This window comes from Crocuta crocuta, unplaced genomic scaffold (assembly GCF_008692635.1).
Source record: "Crocuta crocuta isolate KB4526 unplaced genomic scaffold, BGI_CrCroc_1.0 scaffold62, whole genome shotgun sequence".
NCBI classification, from domain to species: domain Eukaryota; kingdom Metazoa; phylum Chordata; class Mammalia; order Carnivora; family Hyaenidae; genus Crocuta; species Crocuta crocuta.
In genome coordinates this window covers 4,491,186-4,514,601 of record NW_027529173.1, presented here as the reverse complement: position 1 = coordinate 4,514,601, position 23,416 = coordinate 4,491,186, and the positions used below count along the sequence as shown (strand labels likewise).

General features: G+C 33.8%; 1 protein-coding gene across 2 annotated transcripts in view; it reads right to left on the bottom strand.

Annotated features, from left to right (window-relative positions):
* SNX13 (sorting nexin 13) overlaps nucleotides 1-23,416 on the bottom strand; it is a 129,212-nt gene that overhangs the window by 2,622 nt on the left and 103,174 nt on the right. The window contains exons 18-25 of one of the 2 annotated variants that reach the window (XR_013333591.1): nucleotides 19,615-19,754; nucleotides 13,579-13,686; nucleotides 11,438-11,548; nucleotides 6,898-7,059; nucleotides 5,383-5,454; nucleotides 2,807-2,952; nucleotides 2,443-2,542; nucleotides 739-851 (exon numbers count right to left, since the gene is read on the bottom strand). Coding sequence is in view for 1 of the 2 variants with exons in the window: in XM_077757663.1 (XP_077613789.1) it covers nucleotides 739-851; nucleotides 2,474-2,542; nucleotides 2,807-2,952; nucleotides 5,383-5,454; nucleotides 6,898-7,059; nucleotides 11,438-11,548; nucleotides 13,579-13,686; nucleotides 19,615-19,754 (921 nt within the window). In the remaining variant the exon portion in view is untranslated. The remainder of the gene's footprint in view (nucleotides 1-738; nucleotides 852-2,442; nucleotides 2,543-2,806; nucleotides 2,953-5,382; nucleotides 5,455-6,897; nucleotides 7,060-11,437; nucleotides 11,549-13,578; nucleotides 13,687-19,614; nucleotides 19,755-23,416) is intronic. The other variant, XM_077757663.1, reaches the window with a different exon arrangement.

Here is a 23,416-nt window from a genome sequence, read left to right as displayed (position 1 = left end):
CAGACACACAAAACTGCTTTTCCTATACATAGGCTCTCCTGTTGAGGAGTCAAAATGGGGACAATGAGTTTAAGTTAGTGAGATAGCAGTGTTCTAAAGTAATGCAAATTAGAACAGAATGTATATGTATGTACACTATGTATATTTTCTTTGGAATCATGTTTTAATAGAGATTAATGGATCAATTAATGGATTAAACAGTTGTTTCTATGTAAAAGGATTTCTTTGGAAGAATTTGTTTTTTCTCTGAAGTAGGACAAATATTCTTTCTGAAAACCTCACATTTCATGTTCTTTTATTAGCTCTTTCATCTGTTACGTAGGTTATTTATCATCAATTTTACTTTCAAAATGGTTCAAGGTAGCAAATGAAGTGTTTAAAAGCACCACTATTTTTCGTGACTGAAAGCATTGGTTTTTCAAGTTGCTGAGCACGGAGCAGAAGAAAAACAGTCACTTACTGGTATATAGTAGCTCTAAACCTGGGGTGGCTTCTTTAACCTCTCTGAGCTGCTGTTTCCCCCAGAGAAAGCTGTGATGTTAACAGTGACTAGCTTCTTAATACTGTTATGAGAATTAGTGAAAAATATATGAGAAATGCACAGCACAATAGCTAATATATGGTAAACCATTAACTGGTAGTTCCTATAATCCAAAGGCAGCTAAACCAGCATGCTCAATGACAAAACTTCAGAACAACTACAAATTAGTAAGATTTTTAGCCAACATGTTCACTCACCTGGCATAATTGAAAGTAATTTAGTTTTTCCTGCAACTCTTGTTCTCATTCGAATAGCTTTATCTCTGCATGGAACAGTCTCTGCTAAAATGCCATTTGGCCAAAAGGCATCTCTATTTAAGAAAATTAAATAAATCTTGTGAAAACTTTCATTTTCTAATGATACAAGTTAGTAAAATCATTCCAATTTTCTACAGAAGACACAAATGTAAACAGAAAGTGGAACATTATGAAATTTTATAGAGGTATGATATTCAACAAACAGTAACTGAGAGCAGGGTTCAATTTTAAGTGTAAAAGGATATACATTGGAAAAGTAAGAGATGAATTCTGCCCTGGAATAACTTATAAACAAATGAAAAAGATAGCAAAATGGAACATACAGGCCTCTGATCTCAATGAGACTGAACATCTTATCCAAATACAACCCCATAATATCTTGAATTTGGATACCTTATAATCTCCCTCGGTTCCCCTATAACTAAGCCAATTTAAACCAATCCTGCACCAACACGTACAGCTAGACATTTTACAACATTCCTTTCACATACATAACCTCTTCTCCTTCACTTGGCAAAGTGTGTTTGATTTCTACTCTCCAATTCATAGGCCAAAGATAGGAAATGAGCATACTACCTAAGGTTCCACCTGGGAATTTGGGCTGAGGGAGAGAGAGTTCCCAGAGCAGTTGCTATTAACTTTGAATGTACATTAGAAACACATGGGAGCTTTAAAATCTTAATGTTCAGGCCTTTTGCTGGATTAATTAATAAATCGGACTCTCAAGATGAGACCCATACATCAATACTTTTTAAAGTTCTCCAAGTGATTCCAACATGCGGCCAAGGCTGGGAATCAGTGCTCCACAGTAAAAACATTACTTCTCTACCCTGAAATAGAACGTACATGTGCCACAGCAGGTGGTCAGACTTTTGGAAACAGCGTGGTGTAGTGAGGAGAAGCCCAGTTTCAGATTAAAGAAATTTACTGTTCCCTACTTTACAGCACGTGAGCCTTTGGACAAGCTGCTTAATTTCTCTAATCCTCAGTTTCCATATAACAAAAAATGGAGACAGAAATCCCTGTCTCATGAAATAGGATAAAACCAGAAAGTGTACATAAAGTAGTAGGCACAGTACAAAGCAAATAATTAATATTCAATGTGGATAGCTCCTTTCTTGCTTCTGTTACTTCAAAGTACATGAGGCCATGAATATGCCTTATATTTCACTTTTAGAAAAGAGATTCATTTCTGGACTATGCCATGCTTTCCTTGAAAGGACTTCATTTTATTTCAGTCCTAGTGACTGGCAAAGTACAAGGCACAGAGGAGGGGCTCGGGGTATTTTTGTAGGATGAACACATGAACTTGAGTAGCACTGTCCTTGATCTATATTCTTTTGAGAGGTTCAAATAGTTAATAAGTCCACAGCCAGAGATGTACATATTTTTTTAAAATTTCATTTAAAATCAAGAATTTAAATTATTTTAAAGCCAGATTACTGTGATAAAATGTAACCCGTATCTGAAAGATTATTCTTTAACACTTTTTTCTATTCTGGTTTTAAAGAAACAAAGATCAAAGGGTCCATGGGACAAATGTTTATTATAATTCTTACAAGTCTTTTTGTTCATCAAAAAGAAAGAAAGTAAAGAAAAGCAGTATAAGTTAATTAGTGATAACAATGCTAAACTCTGTACTACCTGAAAGAAGTGACTGTGTCTTAAGATATACCTGAAACGCTTCACTAAGTCGGCTACTTGCTCAGGTGAGGTCATCCAGTCAACATGGTCAACTATTTTTCTGAAAGTAAGCACATGTAAATTAGTAGGGTAAAAATTTTAGAAGGTGTATAAAATAAAGAAACACTACTTTCATGGAGTAAGCAACTGAATTTGTATGTAAATTGTCTATGAAAACACCAGACTATTTTAATGATCATAAAAAGCCTAGAGAAGAAAATCTCCTATAAAAGTTGAACAATCTACTTCCAGAAGTAAAAGCTTAAAAGCTAAGTAAGAACAGCTCTAAGGGATGGAAAACAAAAACAACAAAAAAACCTGGTACCTGTTAATAGTATCACCATAAGTGGCTCTAATAAGCTGCTGAAGTAGGTTTTTGATATTCCTTCGCAACCACTGATTCCTCTCTTTTAAATCAAATACTTCATCCATAAGAAGCAGCATTACCCTAAGTGGAATATTGTCATCCACCTGACAAAATATGGGAAGAAATAAAAATATGTTTATTTGAGTTACCTATCTACTATGAATGGCTACTTCTGCTGCTTTTACAAAATTATTGCCACTATTTCCGACATCAGAGAACAAGTTATATTACAGTCTTCATAACCTTTCAGTCTAATTTTTAAAATATATGTTTTTAACAGTCATTTTGACAGAATATAGAATTTCACAACCCTACAATTCCAAGGTGGTAGAGAAAAGCACTTCTCAAAGTGGATCTATGAAGTCCTAGGAAAAGATAACTTGGCTCTTTTACTTTTAGTAGAGTCTGTACTAGTTTGATAAGGTAAATGCCCCTTTGTCTATTTTCTGGAGCATCTCTTCCAAAAGAACAAAATATTCTCAACATTTCTCCTTGTTTAATAGAAAACACAATCTACACAGAATAACATGTTTTGCTTTGTTAGTGAGTTGTATGTATTTAGGTATTTTAAGAAGCTCAAATAAAATTCAGTATATAGCCAAGTTAACATTATAAAAGGCATATTTCACTAGATTTCTAAAATTTTCTTTTAACTTTTAACAAGTAAAAATTTGTGCACTTTTATTACAGGAATAGTCAATTAATGGTATAAAAAGAAAAGGTAAAAGTAAAGACAAGAAAAAAGTAAAAAAAGGTAAAAAGTAAAGACAACTAGAATGTTTTGATGTCAAAAAATATATACAAAGAACAGATTTTGAACTATAATAAAACTGCATATAATTGCCAGTAATTTTATAATTCTTTCATCACCAAGATACTCTTTCCAATTATTTCCTTGTCCATGCTGTAAATCTTGAGAAAATACCATGAGTTATATATTTTTCACTGTCATGCTGTCAACATTTTCTTAGTGCACCTTCCCTTTCACATACTCAAAAGTCATAGCTAAACCAAACAAAGGTAGCTGAGATTGCTGAGGGGTGTGGCTGGTGGCAGAAGAGGCCAAGTTCACTCCACAGGTAAAATAAATATTGCTCTAGTTTCTGACCAAGTATACTGAGGAGTTTGGAGCAACATGATAATTCTAATAAATGCCTAAATTGTAAAAACCCCAAACAGAAGGTATGAAGTTATGGATATTATACCCATATAAATCATAACAAAACATTCTAAAGTATTTTTTAAAAAGCAAATAATATACAGTTTATTATAAAAATTCAAAGCAAAACCGAAAGGAGGTGATTAACTAAATCTGCTTAATAGAACAGAATACAAAGCCCAGACCCAAACATATATGATAATCTCATTTGTCACAAGGGAGAAACATAGTACACGTGGGAAAAGAGGGCCTTCTCAGTAAATGCTGTTTGGGTCAACTAGACCCCTAACCTCATTCCATACACAAAAATCTATTCTAGATGAACAGGAAATCTAAATTTTTGCATGATAAAATACAAAGATTTTTAAAGAAAATCACAGGTGATCTTTGTGACCCTGCAGTAAGCACAGATTATATATATAAATTGCACAAAGCACACAAACCAAAAGATATTAACAATACACAAATACTTATATCTAACAAAGAACCACTATTCAGATTATATAAAGCACTCTTGTTAATCAAAAAGACAAAGACAGCCAAGCTAACAGGAAAACAGAGGAAAGAGCTAGACACACAAGACAAGACACCCAAATGGCCAATAAACATATGCAAAAAGGTTCAACATTTCAACAGTCATCAGAGAAATGGAAACCCACATGAGATACAACCAGAATGGCTAAAATTTAGAAGACATAACATATTGACTATTGGCAGGCTACAGAACATTGAAATTCTCATGCATTGCTTGTAGCAGTGTAAGCAGCACAAACACTTTGGAAAACTATTTGACAGCATCTATTAGAACTGAACTTATGAATACCCTCTAATCAAGCAAATGCATTCCTGGGTATAGACCCAAGAGAAATGTGTACTTAAGTTTTTAATCAAAAGGCATGTACCAGAGTGTCCATAAGGGTACTATCCATAATATAACAAATAATTGTGCTATATTTACAAAACGGAATACTGTTAAGTCCACAAGAATGAAGAAACTACAATCACACAAAACAACATGGAAGAATATCACAAAGTTGAGCAAAAAAAGCCAGACTTAAAAGAGTACATACCTTACAGTTTCATTTATATAAAGTATAAAAGCAGGGTAGAAGTCAGGATAGTGATTATCCTTGGTGGGGAGAGGATAGTGACAGGAAGAGAGCATTAGGGGCTTTCTGGGGTATTAACATTCTGTTTCTTGTTTAGAGTGATTACATGGACATGTTCAGTTTGTAAAAATTCAGCAAAATTAACACATACAATACATACACATTAATGATAGGTATAAACATAATACTTCATTAAAAAGTTAAAAAGATTTGCCAAGTGTGATTTGAATTACGGTTGAATACTACCAAAAATAAAACTAACTCACAGTATCATCAAGTTGAGCTGAGACCCGACAGTGTTCAGGATCTGAATCAGTCTTCGGAATTAAAGGAGGCACCTAACAGTTAAAACAAAAACAAAAAACAACAAAATAAACACACTAAAGAAGACAGTGAAAGAACAGAATAATCAATCAAAATGAACATTAAGCATAATAATAGTGTTTAATTTGATTTTGGGGACAGTACATAGGCAAAATTTATATATATTAAAAAGCATTAACAACATACAATTAGAAACCAACTGCTAAATTGTGATTACTTTATTACCAAAAGATTTTTTTTAAAGAAAATATGGACTTTTGAGTTGGAAGGAGAGATTATTTAGTCAAACTCCTATACTTTTTAGAATAAATTAAAGCTAAGAAAGGTTAAATGATTTAGAAGCAAAATGTTAGTAGCACAGCCAGGGAACAAACTTCCAATCTTCTTTCTTTTACCGTAAGAAGCTTGACAGTATATTAACAAGCTTAAGAAACTAATTAACCTCCTATTAGATAATATAGGCTATGGGGAAAATGGACAGACAAGTGTTAGCTAATAATCATTTGTCAGCATGGCTGGAACCATCAAGATTACTTATCATTACCCGTTCANTATGTTATTGGTAAAAAAAAAAAAAAAAAAGGAAACTGGAAAAGCTCAGTGAATTCTGTACAAGGTCATACAGGTAGTTATTGGCAGAATTCTCATTTGTCAATGTTAGTGTTATGTTCCCATGATTAGAAACAAAGATAAAGCATCAGAGACAGTATGAGAGTAAAAAGATAACTGTGGATTTAGACACATTATTTTAGGAGTTTTCTCTTAAACAATTTCTGCTGTTTATATACATATAGTTTCTCTTCACTGAAACATGATCTAACAAATAGAAAACTCTAATAGTTATATGCTTCCTTTATAGTCTTGATCATAACCTTAAACAAGTAGGTCAGAATTATAAAAGTATAAATCAGAAAGTAACAAACTACTTGGTCTGCTACCTGTATTTGCTAATGTAATTAAAAAGTTTTCCTAGGACTCTCTTCTGTACCACTCACTAGAATATACAAAGAAGGTATGGCCTCAGAGATGGATGATTTTGAGACTTTTCCTCTCTTTGATCTCCTAGACACTCGATCATGCACATCAGGAGAAATTAGGCTTTATGTTTCCTGCTGAATACTAATATAGCTAATGTGTACAGTAGCACTTGCTTTGTTATAAAATTTAATTGCATTATAAAATAAAAACAGTGTAATAGAACATAACAGTATAAAGAATGTTAACTTTACTGGCTTTTACAATTCTACCATACCAGAGCCTGGGGAATGACTGGATTTTAAAGTATCCATTTCTGATAAGAACTTATTCTCTTTAGTTTTTTTATGATTTATAAGAGACTATGTGTCTAGAGGGCTTTGGACTTCTGAAAAGAAATATGGTAAATCTAATCAGGAGCTCAATAAATCTAAGTTGACTTAATAGTTTGCTGTAGATATTAACTGAAAACATATTCTTACCTTGAAAAATGACTGCTTTATGTCTTGACCTAATCTTTCTGACATTTTGCCCATGTTGTCTGACATTTTAGTCATTCCCTCTGCCAAGCTATCAGGAAGGGATTTAACTGCATTTGAAACATTCCTCATGGAATTTCGAAGTGGATTTACAAAAGTGTCCATCTAAGGGGAAAAGATATCATACCATGACTTCATTTTATCAGATTTGTTACTTAATGAGAAGCCTGGGAAAAATAGAGTGCAACACACATGAAGAATGCAATCATTTTCTAGTCTGTAATATCTCACTGCATTTTAAAAGTACAGAACTGTTGTCTTCAAAATGTATGGTCTTGAAGCTGTATTTTCACACACAAATACGATTAAAAGTTTGGGGTGATAAGGCTATTGCTAGAAAATATAAGCTTTTGCTTATATAAAAATAAAATACATTGCTAGAGATACTAAGTTTGTCTCAGAGATACTAACATTTTAAGGAAATCCTGGAAAAAAAAATCCAAAACAGAAATTAATGCAAATGGAATTAGCCACCATGTATTTCTGCTACAATTCAAGGCAACAATAGCAAAGATATTTTGAGGAAATGCTGAAAAATAAACAATTAGATAAAATAAGCAGAAAGCTCAAGTAATTAACAACTAAGATTTTTTTTAAAAATAGGTTTTAGGTTACATTACATGTTCTGTTAAAATCTATATAGGGAATAAAGAATCCTTTAGTAAGATAGAATAGAACAAGTATAAAAGAAAATGTCACCAGAAACGTAAGAAGGAATAATCTCCAGAGCGCTAGAAAGGATTAAAATTGACATCCTGACTGTACAAATGTCAGGTAATTTCAATTAAGAAAGGGAGAAATATCTACAAACCAAAATAGTCTGCATATGGCACTGAAATTTTTAACAGAAATAAAAAAGAAAAAAGGGACACAAAACCAAGTCATACAAAAAATGACAAGAATATTTTCCAGAAAATGTGAGTTGTATAAAAACTATTGCAGAAACAAATTATGTTCCCTGCAAAAACAAACAAACAAACAAACAAAACCCCAACCAACCAACAATAAACTGAACTCCACTCCATTGCTTCAGGAACACAGCACAAATGTTAAGAGATGAATTCAAGAAGACAAAACTCCTTCACTCTAATAAGCTTTCATGATTTTCATTAAGAAAAACTAGAAAAGAGAAGTACTATTAATAAACCACAACAAAAAGTGAATTTTAAGATAACTGTAAAATAAGTGGGAGTTTTTAGTTACTACTTGGATCAAGCTGAGCAAATAGTGCTATAGATATGTTTGATGGGATATGCAGCATTTAGGAGAGACACTGTCACAGTAGAACAAATCAGAGGAGAACCACAGGACAAAAACAAGGATGAAGAAGAGGTTGAAAACACTACCACTCGCACACAGATATAAAAGGATAAAAAGATGAAGCTAACTCTGTGCATGTGTGCTTATGTGTAAAATTATGTGTTTTTATATTTGCAGCCTCATGCTATCCAAACACTAAGTTAGCACTGATACTCTTTTAAAGTAACAGAACCTAAATCTGTATCATTACTTAGTTAATAATCATAAACAGTTGCCTGTGCACCATCCTTGACCTAAAGAATCCATTTATTTTTCTATCCTTTTTCCTTTTTGTTTTTCAATTTCTAAGGGTAAAGTCCAAGGATTTGTACTGGAGGCAGAGAATAGATAAACTAGGGAGATGGAAAATCCTCCACAAATGATTCTGACGCCTAATCCTGAAATCCTGAAAAAGCAGAACTTTAGAAGCACAAAAGCAGAGTCCGTCACTTATGACAAGAGTTCCAAAAACAGGATATGTCTTAAAACATGCTTAAAACAAATGTGTAAATTACCAGGCAGAGGAGTGAATTATGGATTGCCATCATAAATGTATACTTAGCCTGACTTACCAAAAATGTCTATTCATTATCACTTCAGTTATATGTATCAATAACAACACAAATTAATTTTAACTTAAGTTTAGATCCCTAACTATAACTTAAAATACCTCCCATGATGTAAAGCTGGATAGAGGGGCACCTGGGTTGTTCAGTCAGTTGAGCGTCTGACTCTTGATTTCAGCTAGGGTTACGATCTCTGGTCTGTGGGATCAATCCTCGTGTCAGGCTCTGCACTGAGCATGGAGCCTGCTTGAGTTTCTCTCTCTGTCTCTCTCTCTCTCTCTCTGTCTCTCTGTCCCTCTGCCCCTCTCCCTGGCTCATACTCTGCCTTCCTCAAATAAAAATAGGGGTGTCTGGGTGGCTCAGTGAGTTAAGGGTCTGACTTTGGCACAGGTCATGATCTCGCAGCTTCTGGGTTCGAGTCCTGCATTGGGCTCTGCACTGACAGCTCAGAGCCTGGAGCCTGTTTCAGATTCTGTGTCTCCCTCTCTCTCTGACCCTCACCTGACCACACTCTGTCTCTCAACAATAAATAAATGTTATAAATAAATAACATAACATAAAAATATAAAATAAATTGGATAGAAAGATACTGTGTGCATAAAGGAAGACAGGCTTGTTACTTAACTCTTCCTAAGAATTGTCCACATGTCTTGCAAGGATAGACAAATTGTGTGACCGAGTTAATCTGTTATAATGTATTATTTCTCAAGCTCTGATAGCCACTGATAAAATGTTTGAAAATGATTTTCTCTAATAGCTATTTAATGTCCAGTGAAATATAATTAAGAAAAAAATATTACATTATAATTTAGACAAAAAGGAAATGTAGCTGAGAAACCTCTAATACTTGATATGCATAAAATTATTTTGCCAATCTAAAAAGAGGTCAAGATGACCTTGGTAATTACCAACATGATTTATGAAAAATGTATGTTACAGTGGATTTCCAGAAATGATTCGCAAGGATCTTTAGATTCCAGTAGTAATATTTTTAAAAAGTGATACACAGCTGTTTGGATACATAAACACACAAGCTACTATGGTTGATAAATAGAATTAGGTAGGGATGCCTTGGTGGCTCAGTCGGTTAAGTGTCTAACTTCGGCTCAGGTCCAGGATGTCACAGTCTGTGAGTCTGAGCCCCATGTCGGGCTCTCTGCAGTCAGCTCAGAGCCTGGAGCCTACTTCGGATTCTATGTCTCCATCTCTCTCTGCCTCTCCCCCTCTTGCACTTGTCTCTCTCTCTCTTTCTCAAAAATAAATAAACATCAAAAATTTTTTAAAGAATTGGGTGCATCTGAGGTAATGTTTCTTTTATCTCAAAAAAAGCTGTTATCAATTCATTAATTTATCTTAAAATTAATACAATCTTAAGAAAGAATATAAACATCAAAAAGATGGAATGCCAGAAGGAATCTCTACTGACAATAAAACCATTTTGAGTTGAAATTTACCCTCTATCAATTTAATCATGAAATACAAAGACAATCCCACCATATCCTCCCTCCCTGACATTGTAAGGTACATAATATGGAACTTGTTATTACAACACTCCACTTAAAAATGTTAACATTCACTTGGACGTTAAGACCCAACACCCTAGAGTAATCATACAAAGTTCTGATGCTTAATTCTTACTAATTTTGTAACAATTTCTTCATCTTCTAAAAAAAATTAGTCTTTTCAGTGGGCAGGGGTAAAGAGCGGCAGGGAAGTTGTGTTATTTTTTTCATTTTGAAATAATATGAGACTTTTGAAAAGTTGTAAAAATATAGTTCCTACAACATTACTCACCCAGCTTTTCCAACTGCTGTGACTGCTCTTGTTATTACTGCCGCTACTACTACTACTACTACTACTACTACTACTACTACTACTACTATTACTACTAACAACATTCATTTCAAGGTTAATGATGTATCAGGTGCTAAACATGGAATATCACATTTGATTCATACAATGCTTTAAAATGAGAATTAACATCTTCATTACTTGAGAAAACTAAAGGACCAAAAGGTGAAGTAACATATTGCAGGTCACAGTTAGTAAATGGCAGAGCAAGGATTTAAACCAAAGACTAATTCCAAAGTCTGTATTCTCACCTACTAAACTACCTTGCAATTTTGAGTAGTCATCTATTGTCTTAACCTACAATCTAATCCCAAATGTAGGACTCATATTTTTAAAAGTAGTTTTAAATAATATAGATTTCACTCAAGAGGCATAAATACTTTCAGAAACATAACCTCTTCAACATTTTTCTTACCCTTATTCCACATAAAAGACATTTCCTCCCAGTAAGAAATACTTCCTTCTCAAGTTACTGAAAAGCTTGTGACCTATCTCAGGTAAACTTTCCTTACTGCATTATTTCAAAAAATCTTTTTTGTTTCTTTCAAGCTCCAGTTAGATTTTAATCTACATGTAAAATCAGGAGTTTATTCTTATTAGGAATACCTATTAATAGATTTACTAAAGCATAGAAGATAAACATGCCAAGAAGCATTTAATAAAATCTTCTGGTTTTAAAACACACAAATACAAATTTATTTTGTTTTACTTAAAAAGAAAGTATGAAAACAGACCTATAAAGAAAACCAGTGTAATAGTCTGCTTACCTTGCGAGCAAAATCCCCTTTCCCTTTACTGTAGGCTTTGTTCTCAAGGAAATCATACACATAGTGAGCCAAAGCTGGGGATGCTTTCATCATTTCAGGAGTTAGTAGTAACTAACAGGAAAAAAATGGCATCTTACATTGGTATGATACTGGAAATGTACTCCTATTTATAATTTTATCTGCCAGAAAGTTAAGAATACCCAGAATTTTAATTTGGTGTTTTAAAAAACAATTATACAATTTATAAATAATCAATAATTCTATGCCCATTAACAGTTTGGTGCATATTTTTCTCATCTGCTATTTTGACTTAAGGTGCATCTAAGGTGAAAGCTGTCTGAATGGATTTACTACAGTAGTCCTCTTTATACCTGTGATAAAGTTTAACTTAAAAATTTGGCACAGTAAGAGATTACCAACAACAAAAAATAGAACAATTTTAACAATATACTCTAACAAAAGTTGTGTGAATGTGGTCACTCTCTCTAATTATCTTACTGTACCCATCCTTCTTGTGATAGTAAGAGATGATAAAATGTCTACGTGATTAGATGAGGTGAGGTGAATGACAATATGCATTGTGACATGGCATCAGGCTACTAATGACCTTCAGTCAATTGATCAGAAGGACAATCATCTGCTTCTAGACCACAGCTGACCATGGATAACAAACCACAAATAAAAACTCTGAAGTATCATAAAGAAGTATCATAAAGTATCTAAAGTATCATAAAGAAGCACCAGAACAAAATACAGCTTTCACAACTGTTAACGATATAACCTAACACATTGCTTATGCTTAGTTCTTTCTATGGAACATGTTTTGACATACTTGAGTTCATCAGCTACAATATATACGATACAGCCACATTTAAAAGATTCATTTATGGAACCACATCTGGAAGAAGGTAGTCATCTTCTAAATCTAATAATTGATATAGATTTTTATACAATTAAAGCTAGTACATTAAAAAAATCAAAATGTTTGACAAGAGTCATACAAATCATATCAGACATTCAGCTTTAAGTCAGAAGACAAAGGTAAATAGTAAGAGATTTATATGTTTTTGCTATACTTTCGGGGAATAATACTACTGTGGTTATAAACAAACCAAAGAGAACTTATACATGCTTTTATAAATGTGTAGGAGAGAGAAAAATCTTTCAAACAAAATATCCAATATAGCATTAGCTAAATTTCAATAAATACTAAGGCAGGGTCAGTAAACTTTTTGTAAAGGTTCATATAGTAATTATTTCAGATTTTGTGGTCCATTGTGTGTCTGTTAGAACTACTCAACTCTACTATAGTAATGTAAAAGTAGTAGCAGATAATAAATGGATGGCTGTGTTCTAAAAAAACTTGATAAACCATGTGGTAAGCTAGATTTTGTCTCCAGTTGGCAATTTGTTGAGCCTTGTTCTACAGGGTAGAGTGGGGATCTAAATAATAGAACATTATATACCTGAGCTGAGGCTGGGTCTACTAGATAAAAAAACTTTTGCAAACCATTCATTAGTATAAAGAATTATAATGTGATATTATTATTATATCTGTCAGCTGGGTACCCAGCTCTAAAGGAAAGTTATTTCTGGGAGTCCTAGCAGCTCATGCAATAAGTAACTTAGGAGACAAATTTTGTTATTTCATAACAGAAAGCTACAAATCTGGGATACTACATGTAAGAAATAACCCCTTGACTCTATTCCTCTCTTGAATTACCCTGTAGTTTTAGAAGCTTTAGACTCATAACGGACCACAGGAAGCATTTATCAGGAATGAAAATCTGTAGCTTTGGATATACCTTGAAGAGCTACTATCGACTGAATTAGAAACATTTAACTCTTTGGTGTATCATAAAATACCTAGACTTTATAGTAATATAGAAAAGACAGATGTATGCATCTAAACCTGAAGTAACAAAACCCCTAGCACTCAGTGTCCAGAAAACTGTTTAGTCAATAAAGAGAGAAATAATGTTGATAAATTACTGAGCAGACTGCATGTCACACTGGAAGTGCTACTCAACAGTAGTTACTATTCCAGTATTTTATTAAAACATTCTTTAATAAAGAAATCTACCAAATTTGTATGCTATATTAAAATGAAATTTCATAGGTAGTAATAAACATGGACTTACCTGCAAATATGCATTTAGATCCTTTTTTCTCTTTTCTAAAAAATCTCTATCCATATTATTAAAAGTCTTTTTACCAGGAAGCTTCAGTATGCTTGACAGATTTTCAAACTAGAAGATAAAATACATTTGATAATTTCAGTTTTCTACAAAAAAATTATTTTCCAAATAACAAGCCTCTATTTATCAAAAGCATCTTTAACAGACTATTGTGCGGTATATTATATTAAGCAAAAATCAGAAAATATGTCCAAAACATAGTACTAATGCTTTTTATTTATAAAGGAGTATTTTCAATTAAGAATGACAAACATGGATAACTAATAAAGATGGATGATGTCCACACAGGATTTCATTTTAGTACTCTGATTTTGTTCAAAATTATCAATACTGAAAGGTTTTATTTTATTTTCATAGTTTATTTATTTCTGAGACAGAGAAAGACAGAGCATGAGTGGGGGAGGGACAGAGAGAGGGAGAAACAGAATCCGAAAAGGCTCCAGGCTCTGAGCTGTCAGCACAGAGCCTGATGCAGTGCTCGAACCCACAAACCGTGAGATCTGACCTGAGCCAAAGTGGGACACTTAACCAAATGAGCCATCCAGGCGCCCCTCAATACAGAAAGGTTTTAAAAGTATTTTCCTTAACAACACTTTGACTTGTGAATAAAGTATTAGCAAATATATTTTTAATAATCAAAGATCCATGATTTCCTGGCTTTTGAAGAAATCTAACAAAGAAATCTTTTTTAATATCGATGACTTCAAATCAGTTAATCATTGTAATAGCTATTAAAAACAGAAAAGGCAATTTCAAAATACAGGTTACAATTATATTACAGCTCTATATAAACAACTATAGCGTAACAGTGACACTTCTTCCCCGGCAAACACATGAAAAATAAACTCACAGAGTATTAAGAAAAACCTTAAGAGCCTTTAGTATGCACCTTATTTTTGTAAGGCCACAAAGTATACATACTCCAAGTCTACCATTTATAGACTTAACTTTTGGGTGCACCTTCAAAGAACCACATATACAGTACTCTACTGTGCCCTGCTAAAGCACGGAATTTAACTATACCAGCTGCTAATATAGTGTAAGAGCAAAATCGTTTAGCTAGTGACTATGCCTGGCCAGCACCCTAGTAACTGAAATTTCAAGCAGTCTTAGTGTTTTTCCCATGTGATACATGTCCTTAAGTGAAACAAACTTTCTATAAACCATTCTTTGTTTAAAAACATCAACAATAATGGCTCTATAAAGAAAATTCATTCTTGGTGCAGCGATTAAAGAGGAAATGAAAAGATGTGGGATGATTTTCATCTCCAAACTGAGTGATTCAGATAAATTTTTTTTTATTTTTTTTACTATTTATTTATTTTTGGGAGAGTGCAAGTGGAGGAGGGGCAGAGGGGGATAGAGAATCCAAAGTGGGCTCTGCACTGACATGCTGTCAGCAGTAAAATGTGGGGCTCGAACCCATGACCAGAGCTAAAGTCACATGCTTAACCTCAATCAACTGAGTCACCCAGGTGCCCCATTCTGATAAACTTTTAAATGGAATTGCAAATCAGATGGTTGCCTGGAGCTATAATGTGAATAAATTCATTGTATGGTACACATGAAAGGTAAAGGCAATTCTTTTGCCTCAGTAAAGGCAAACAAACAAACAAAACACAAAACAAAAAAGGAAAGATGCAATTTACAGGGAAAATGTTATGCTGTGATATTCATAAATTTGGTTGTTCACAATAGTATTAGAAGAGGTCCTTATTGAATATCAAATGTCCATACAGTGGACAGCTTCTGATTTCATGAACTTTTTTTTTTAGAAAATCATACCTTACGGGGCACCTGGGTGGCTCAGTTGGTTAAGCACCGGACTTTAGCTCAGGTCATGATCTCACAACTTGTGAGTTCAAGCCCCGCGTCAAGCTCTGTGCTGACATCGCAGAGCTTGGAGCCTGCTTCAGATTCTTTGTCTCCCCCTCTCTCTGCCCATCCCCTACTCACACTCAGTGTCTCTCTCAAAAATAAATAAACATTAAAAGAATAAAAAAAATTTCAGAAACATTAAATTATTAATAATGTTGTTAATAAAAAGAAACAAATTAAATACCACAAAAGTAGTTATTTTCGTAAAGCCTGATTATCAAACTCCTTTTTAAACTGTCTGGAACAGAAGTATATATGACTGATAGTTTTCTCAAATATTGTTATTATAAAAACACAAAAATGGGGAAATTTTATACTCTAATTAAACTTATTATAAGACTGCTATTTTAAAGATTATTTTAAAATTAGAAGTTAAAGGAAGCCCATTCCCTGAAAGGTAATATAATTCCCTCTGCAAAAACTCATTGAAGTATTTTTTTTTAATATTTATTTTTGAGTGACAGAGTACAGGAGGGGGAGAGGCAGAGAGGGAGACACAGAATCTGAAGCAGGCTCCAGGCTCTGAGCCGTCAGCACAGAGCCCGACACAGGGCTCAAACCCATGAATGGTGAGATCATGATCTGAGCCAAAATTGAACACTTAATGACTGAGCCACCCAGGCGCCCCTCATTAAAGGCTTTTTTAAAAGCATGTAAAAAAATTATAAATTTACCTAAACATGAGAACTCACATAAATTAAAAGAGTATTTCAATGTTCACAAAGAACTCAAGTATTATATATAAATCATAGACATTCCAAAATAAAATATTTTATCTTTCTTTTTTTATTTATTTGTAATGTTTATTTTATTTTTGAGAAAGTGAGACAGAGTGTGAGTAGGTGAGGGACAGAGAGAGAGGAAGACACAGAATCTGAAGCAGGCTCTAGGCTCTGAGCTGTCAGCATAGAGCCTGATACAGGGCTCGAACTCACAAACTGTGAGATCATGACTTGAGCTGAAGTTGGACGCTTAAACCAACTGAGCCACTCAGGTGCTCCAGATTTTATCTTTCTATACTGAATATGTCAGTATATAGAAAAGTATATACTGAATTAAAAAAAAAAATTTTTTTTTAATATTTATTTTTGAGAGACAGAGAGAAACAGAGCATGAGTGGGGGAGGGCAGAGAGAGAAAGACACAGAATCCGAAGCAGGCTCCAGACTCTGAGCTCTCAGCACAGAGCCCAACGTGGGACTCGAACTCACAAACTGTGAGATCATGACCTGAGCTGAAGTCAGACACTTAAGTGACTCAGCCACCCAGGTGCCCCACAGATTCCTAGTATGCTATTGGAAAATTCAAAAGGCACACCTGAAATTTTGTTACAAGAATTCACAATGTTTATATACAAGCACATAAATACTTTTACTCACCTTAATACATACTTAATTTTTTTAAATCATTAGTATTTTATCTGTGCTAATATACAATTCACTCTGGGGCACCTGGGTGGCTCAGTCAGTTTAAGTGTCCGACTTCGTGTCAGATCATGATCTCACGGTTGGTGGGTTTGAGCCCCATGTCGAGCTCTGTGTGGACAGCTAGGTCAGAGCCTGGAGCCTGCTTCTGATTCTGTATCTCCCTCTCTCTCTGACCCTCCCCTGCTCACGCTGTCTCTCTCTCTCTCAGAAGTAAATAAAAACATAAAAAAATTTAATATACAATTCACTCAATATAATAGAAATGCACAGTGTCTACTAGCATGTAAGTTCCGAGAGGCAAAGACTTGGTCTGTCTTGTTCACTGTTGTATTCCAAGCACTGAGAACAGTACCAGGGAGAGAGAAAAAACTCAATACATAATTGCTGAATAAATAAATGTGTATGTACGTCAGGCCATTTCTAAAATAATGTTATATTTAATGTTAATTATTTTCTTTCAATTTTATAAATCTTTATCCATAAACATCAAATGAGGCTAAAAACATCTTTAAAGAAAATAAATGATAGTTTGTATATTTAGACTAGAAAAGCTTACATCACAAAGTTAAATAAACAAAACCCGTTTTAAAATAATGTTAACACTTTAAGAGCTCTATGGAGTTAAAATTTATTTGTGCCAACAGGCTGTACTGTTACCAACTGATGAATTACTACTGGTCAATACATTTCTCTTCTGCTATTTTATGGGAGATTTAAGTTTAAAAATACAGATAAGGCAGAGCAAAAGGCAAAGAGCCTGGGTCTTATTTAAAAATGCTTAGCATTTTCCTTAAAGCTACATTTTTACCTACAAGCTTTATTTTTAAATTATTAAGCTCTGTGAGCAATCTAAATAAGTAATCACACACTACTGTGACGTGATAAGAAACACAAAGTCAAAACACAGGCACTTTGCCTGCATTGAGCCCTTTTAAAAATGAATTCTCTTGGGGCACCTGGGTGGCTCAGTCATTAACCAACTTCAGCTCAGGTTATGATCTCATAGTTTGTGGATTTGGGCTGGGCATCAGGCTCTTGCTGACAGCTCAAAGCCTGGAGCCTGCTTCAGATTCTGTGTTGTCTTCTCTCTCTGCCTCTCCCTTGCTTGTGCTTGGTCTCTCAAAAATAAATAAATGTAAAAAAAAAAAGTAATAAAAAAATAATGAAAATGAATTAGCTTTATTAATTTCATTTAATTTTTGGCGCTGTATTGAAAAAGGAGATTTCTGTATGGACTGTTCTATTAACAAAGTGTTTTTTAAAGTATGTTCTTCACTTATATTTGTCAATATGTAAACATAAACATATTTACAGTCCCTGCCTAGAATATTTAAATTAGGCAATGATTATTCCTCTTAATAGTAAAAGGTTAACACCATTCAAAGAAAATTTCACATTATTCCAAATTTCCATTAATTTCCAAGTAAATAAAACTACTTCTTAGCAATTCAAATCATTTTAAAATTTGCCAGGTTTGGTTGATGTGTGAGGATGGGAAGAAAGATAAGCTGTGGGATTTTAGAATATAAAGCAGGTAATATTTAAAAAATAAAAGCAATTATTTCATCAATGTGGGACAGAAAATCCTTTCACCTCTGCAAAAATTCAATCTAAACTGAAGAAGCAAATCAAGAAACATATTTATCTATTCAACAACAAAAATAGAAGTACAGACATGTCCAAAGTTACTGATTTTCTTATGAATATAATTCAACAGTCTTTTTCATATGGTCTTCTGGAGTCAACACTCATCTGTTTTTAATCACTTTCAAGCTTTTAACCGTTTATCTCATTCTATTCAGAGTATTTTAATGAAATGATCATGGTACCGGACATCTTTTTTCCACTATCTTAACTGAAAAAAAAGATATTTTCGATTACTCAAATAATACGGTGTCATTTCAAAGCTTCTGTCCATTCAAATGTCACCAATAATTATCAGTATTTTTACTGGCTTAATACCAGCTGTACAGTGAAAAACTTTGAATAAAATCATAGATGGTCAAAAGTTAAATTCCATAGATCACATATTACAATTTATGTGGTGATAATCTATTTTTTAAGTTAAAGAAAAACAGTATTTAATAAAAAGTAAAACAGAAATAATTTGTTTACATGTTACCATTAAGAGTCCATATACTTCTTTAAAACAAGAAGGATGTATTTAGTAAGAATTAAAACATTAATTGGTTAATGTTAAACTTACGTTGTGGTTCTTAAAACAACTTGATAGATCAAGGATTTGACTGTTACATTGTTGGATACTGGATAAGAACGCCATTTAAAATAACTATAGCTCTGGAGTCTATTGCTCCCCCCCCCCAAAAAAAAAGCCCTACAGTGATCCTACTCCATGTTTTAAACTGAACCCAAATACCTCTTGGAAAGCATAACACACACACAATCAGAAATATACATTCATTTTAATTTTAATTTTTCAAAGTAGATCAGTGATATTTTGTCACTAGTCTACAATAGTTATAACTGGCTAAAGATTGGTTTATTGATTAAATACTCATAATCATTCTAATATTGTGCTGACTATACAGAAATTCTTACTTTCTTTGGCTTTGCTCATTATCTTAGCATCCTCAGAGCCATTTAGATTCAAACATCAAATCAGGAAACAACATAAACCACACAAACTTGAAAACGTTTGTTCAGTGGAGGATTACCTGTTCAGTGATCCTCATGTGGAAGTCATGAAAGTCACTGTAACGACGATAGGTTTTCCACATCTCCTCGCTGTTCAGACTGCGCCGGTGGACAGTGATAGCATATAATGCGTACGTCTTGCCATGATCATTACACACGCCTGCCACAGCATATGGGTCATAGTCAGCATATACTAGTCATTTCAAACAAAATGGAGAGGAGCAAAACACACACAGAGGAGGAAGATGAAGAACAAAAACGAACAAAACATAAAATGAAGAAGAATTTGAAATGACAGACTGAGACAAAAGGATGTCACCAAAGGATAAAAAAGATTCCCATCCTCTGCACTCACATCCACAAGATTTTATGACAAGTACATTGTAAGTTTATGATGACACTACCAACCACACAGTAATATTCACTTCGACTCACGTCCTCAAGAGCTTGTACCTATTCTTAGTTATGATACCACACTACCACCTCATAATACAGCATTACTCTGCACATATTTAATAGAAAAGTAACAGAAACAAAATAATAACCTTTGATACTAGCCTTCACTATTCAGTTGTATTTCAGTGAATATCTCTCTTACCGAACAGAAAGCAAAAGCCAAGGACTATAATTTATGCACTTTTGGCAAGTCTCTTTACAATTTTCAAAAATTTACAAATGTAGTTCATCCTGTAGATTTTTTTAAAAAAAGACATTTTCCTGCATACCATTCACATGAGGTAAACTCTCAAATCAAAGCCTGTTCCCATTTTGTATTAAAATTAAGTAAAGAGATCTGCTTTGAATCATTTTCTCTAATTTTCTTTCCTATTTTCCATTTTCCTACCTTCTTCTAGTGTTGGACTCTATTCTAGATCATTTCTTCAGGTCTCTCTAAGTTTACTGAATCTCTACTCATCTACATCTGGTCTATTTCTTAATCCATCCACTGACCTCAATTTCATTCACAGTATTTTTTTCTATCATTTATTAATTAATTAATTATTTTTTTCATAGTGTTGAATGCTTGCCTTAGCTTTTATCTCTATGAATATTTTTAACATCCTCTCAGGCTAGGTTGGTACACAATCACTTGAGGATGGCTATATCTGGACACACCCATGTTGGGAATCAAGACAGGCTTTCAATTTCTTATGGGCCACAGATATCATTTCCAGACATCATCATGACATTCTGTTTTTTTCCCTTGACACTAGGCTTCTTCTAGTTCATTGTTCATATTAAACCGTTCTTCGTTACTCTGGGCTTAATGTGAAGGACTAGGTTCCAGCTTACTATGGCCTTAGCTCATCCTGCCACTTCTAAGTTTGAGAGGCATGAAAATGCTGTTAAAATCAAAATAGCAAGGGAGCCTGGGTGGTTCAGTTTCAGGTCAGGCTCCATGTTAACTGCAGAGCCTGCTTAAGACTCTCTTTCTCTCTCTCTCTCTCTCCCTTCCTTTGCCNAACCCCACGTTGGGCTTTGTGCTGACAGCTCAGAGTCTGGAGCCTGCTTTGTGGATTCTGTCTCCCTCTCTCTCTGACCCTCCCCTGCTCATACTCTCTCTCTCAAAGATAAAAAACATCAAAAAAAAAAAAAAAATTAAAAAAATTAAAATCAAGATATCAACGTTTATGCTCCTGTGGGCTCCCTGGCTTCAACTCCACTTCACTTTCCTGAATTTATTTTTCATCACAGACTATGGCACCTGTACATTTCTCCCTTTAGCTATTTTTATTTTACTATTTTCAGCATTTCCACATGTGGAAGGCAGGATTTCCTATAGCACTTTAGATTACCACACTGCCCACAAGTATAAATTGCTATTCTAATAATAGATTACATTAATCCATAATTGTGGGAGGAAATAGTGGCTAAGCTTTAGAGCTGACTGAATTTGTATTTTGTATAAAATGAGGCAAAGAAGGGTTTGCATAGCATCTATTAAATTATTTTAATAGCATAAAAGCTAAAAACCTATACTGGCAAGTGCAGTTTGGACAGAAACCTCTTTTAAGCTTTCATCAACATTTTTCTAAGATTGGAACTTTCTACTCAAAATTGTCCTTTATTCCATTTTAATCTAATATTAATTTTCTGATTTGTCAAAATGTAAGCTTAGGGATAGACTCTGGTCACTTCACTCTCTGAGGCTTTAACTCTATGTAATATTATTTATTATTCACTGTTCACTTCTTCCAAACATCCTTCCCTCAGAGACCTGCGCAGAACAAACTGCACAAATCTTTCTCATCCTGTTAGAGAACCAGCACCACTCAAATTAGTTGGCAGGACAAGGGAATAATTTTATCTGCAGTGTTCAAGAGAGGTTTTGTGAAAAAAATAGAAAGCAAAAGCCAATTAGGCAACAAATCATAAACAATTAGGAGTTAACAAGAGCAAGAAGAATAGGAAGAAACAGAAAAGAAACGAAGGGAAGAATGTTAAGAAAGCATTTGAGAAAACAGTAACCAGGTTTCTCACAAACTTACTTGCATAGGAGCTCGTGACTAGGGTGCATGCACAAGAGGAAGAATAGGTTGTGCAGAAGACAAAAAGGTAATTTAATTTAAAAAAGATAATGAGGCTGCAAATATGTATTATGAGATGATGGCGAGGTATTATACTGGAAATAGGTTTTGCTTTCATTAGGACAATGTTACTCACAGCAGGTGATGTACAAACTGTTTGTCACTAATCCATAATGAGATAAGGGACTACGACCAGAACGTCAATCAACCTCTCATCACTAAGTACACTGCTTAATTTAGCTAGTAGTTTTTAAAGTAAGATTTCACAAAGAGAAACAGTATGCACTAGTCCACGGATCATTCCTTGAGAAGCACCTCACTAAAATCTATGTTCTACTTCCTGTAATAAAGATGTAAAAAACATAAAATCTAGACTCAGACACTCTGAAGTCTAACTGGTAAAATATTTATTGAACAAAGGCTAATATATAATATCTACTCATGTAATTACTAATGTAATCAATTAGTCTCATAACAGCTCTGTGAGTTAAATATTATTGATCCATTTTATGGATAAGCAACTGAAGTACAGAGAAGTCAAGGAACTTGCCAAGTTTACCCAGCTATTAGGTAGCAGAGTTGGGACTTGAACCCATGCAAATGGGGAAAAAGCTATGCTCTTCACAACTATATTATGTTGCCTCTTTAGTATTCATACTTTGTCTGAGAGAAAACAATTTATTAAAAATGCTTTTAGTGCTTTCAAACATTTTAAGAAGCTAATAAACACTTGTTGAATAAATGGACAAAGCAGCTAAAAATCAGAACATCCAGAAAAAAGGAAGATCTACATAAGAAATATGAACACGAGTGTCTTCCTTGAGACATAAAATTTAAGGTCTTCAAGAAAGAAATAAAAGAACAAATACTTAATACCTGCAGTTTAACAAAGACTTTCACATTTGGAAGACAAACCAAGAGAGAGAAGAGAGATTTTTAAAAAGAATTTTAAAATCTCAGGAAGGAAAAGTAAACAACAGTGAAACAACTATAACAAAAGCTAGAAAGAAAAGCAACAAAACCTCTGGTTTTACTGACAAAGGTGTCATCTAATGACCTTTAAGAGCAGGTAAAGTATGCACCAACTAACTGTAAAGGATAAAAGAACAACTTAGACAGCAATTATAAATAACTTATTTTCACTAATATGGCAGGTAACACAGTGTAAAATGAGACTCTAGCTCCAATGGGAAGCAAAAGAAAACAGATCTTAAAAAAAAAAAAAAAAGCAAATTATCTTAAAACTGCAATGGTTACTTTAAGATCTCTTTTTAGTACCTAAAATGTAAGCATG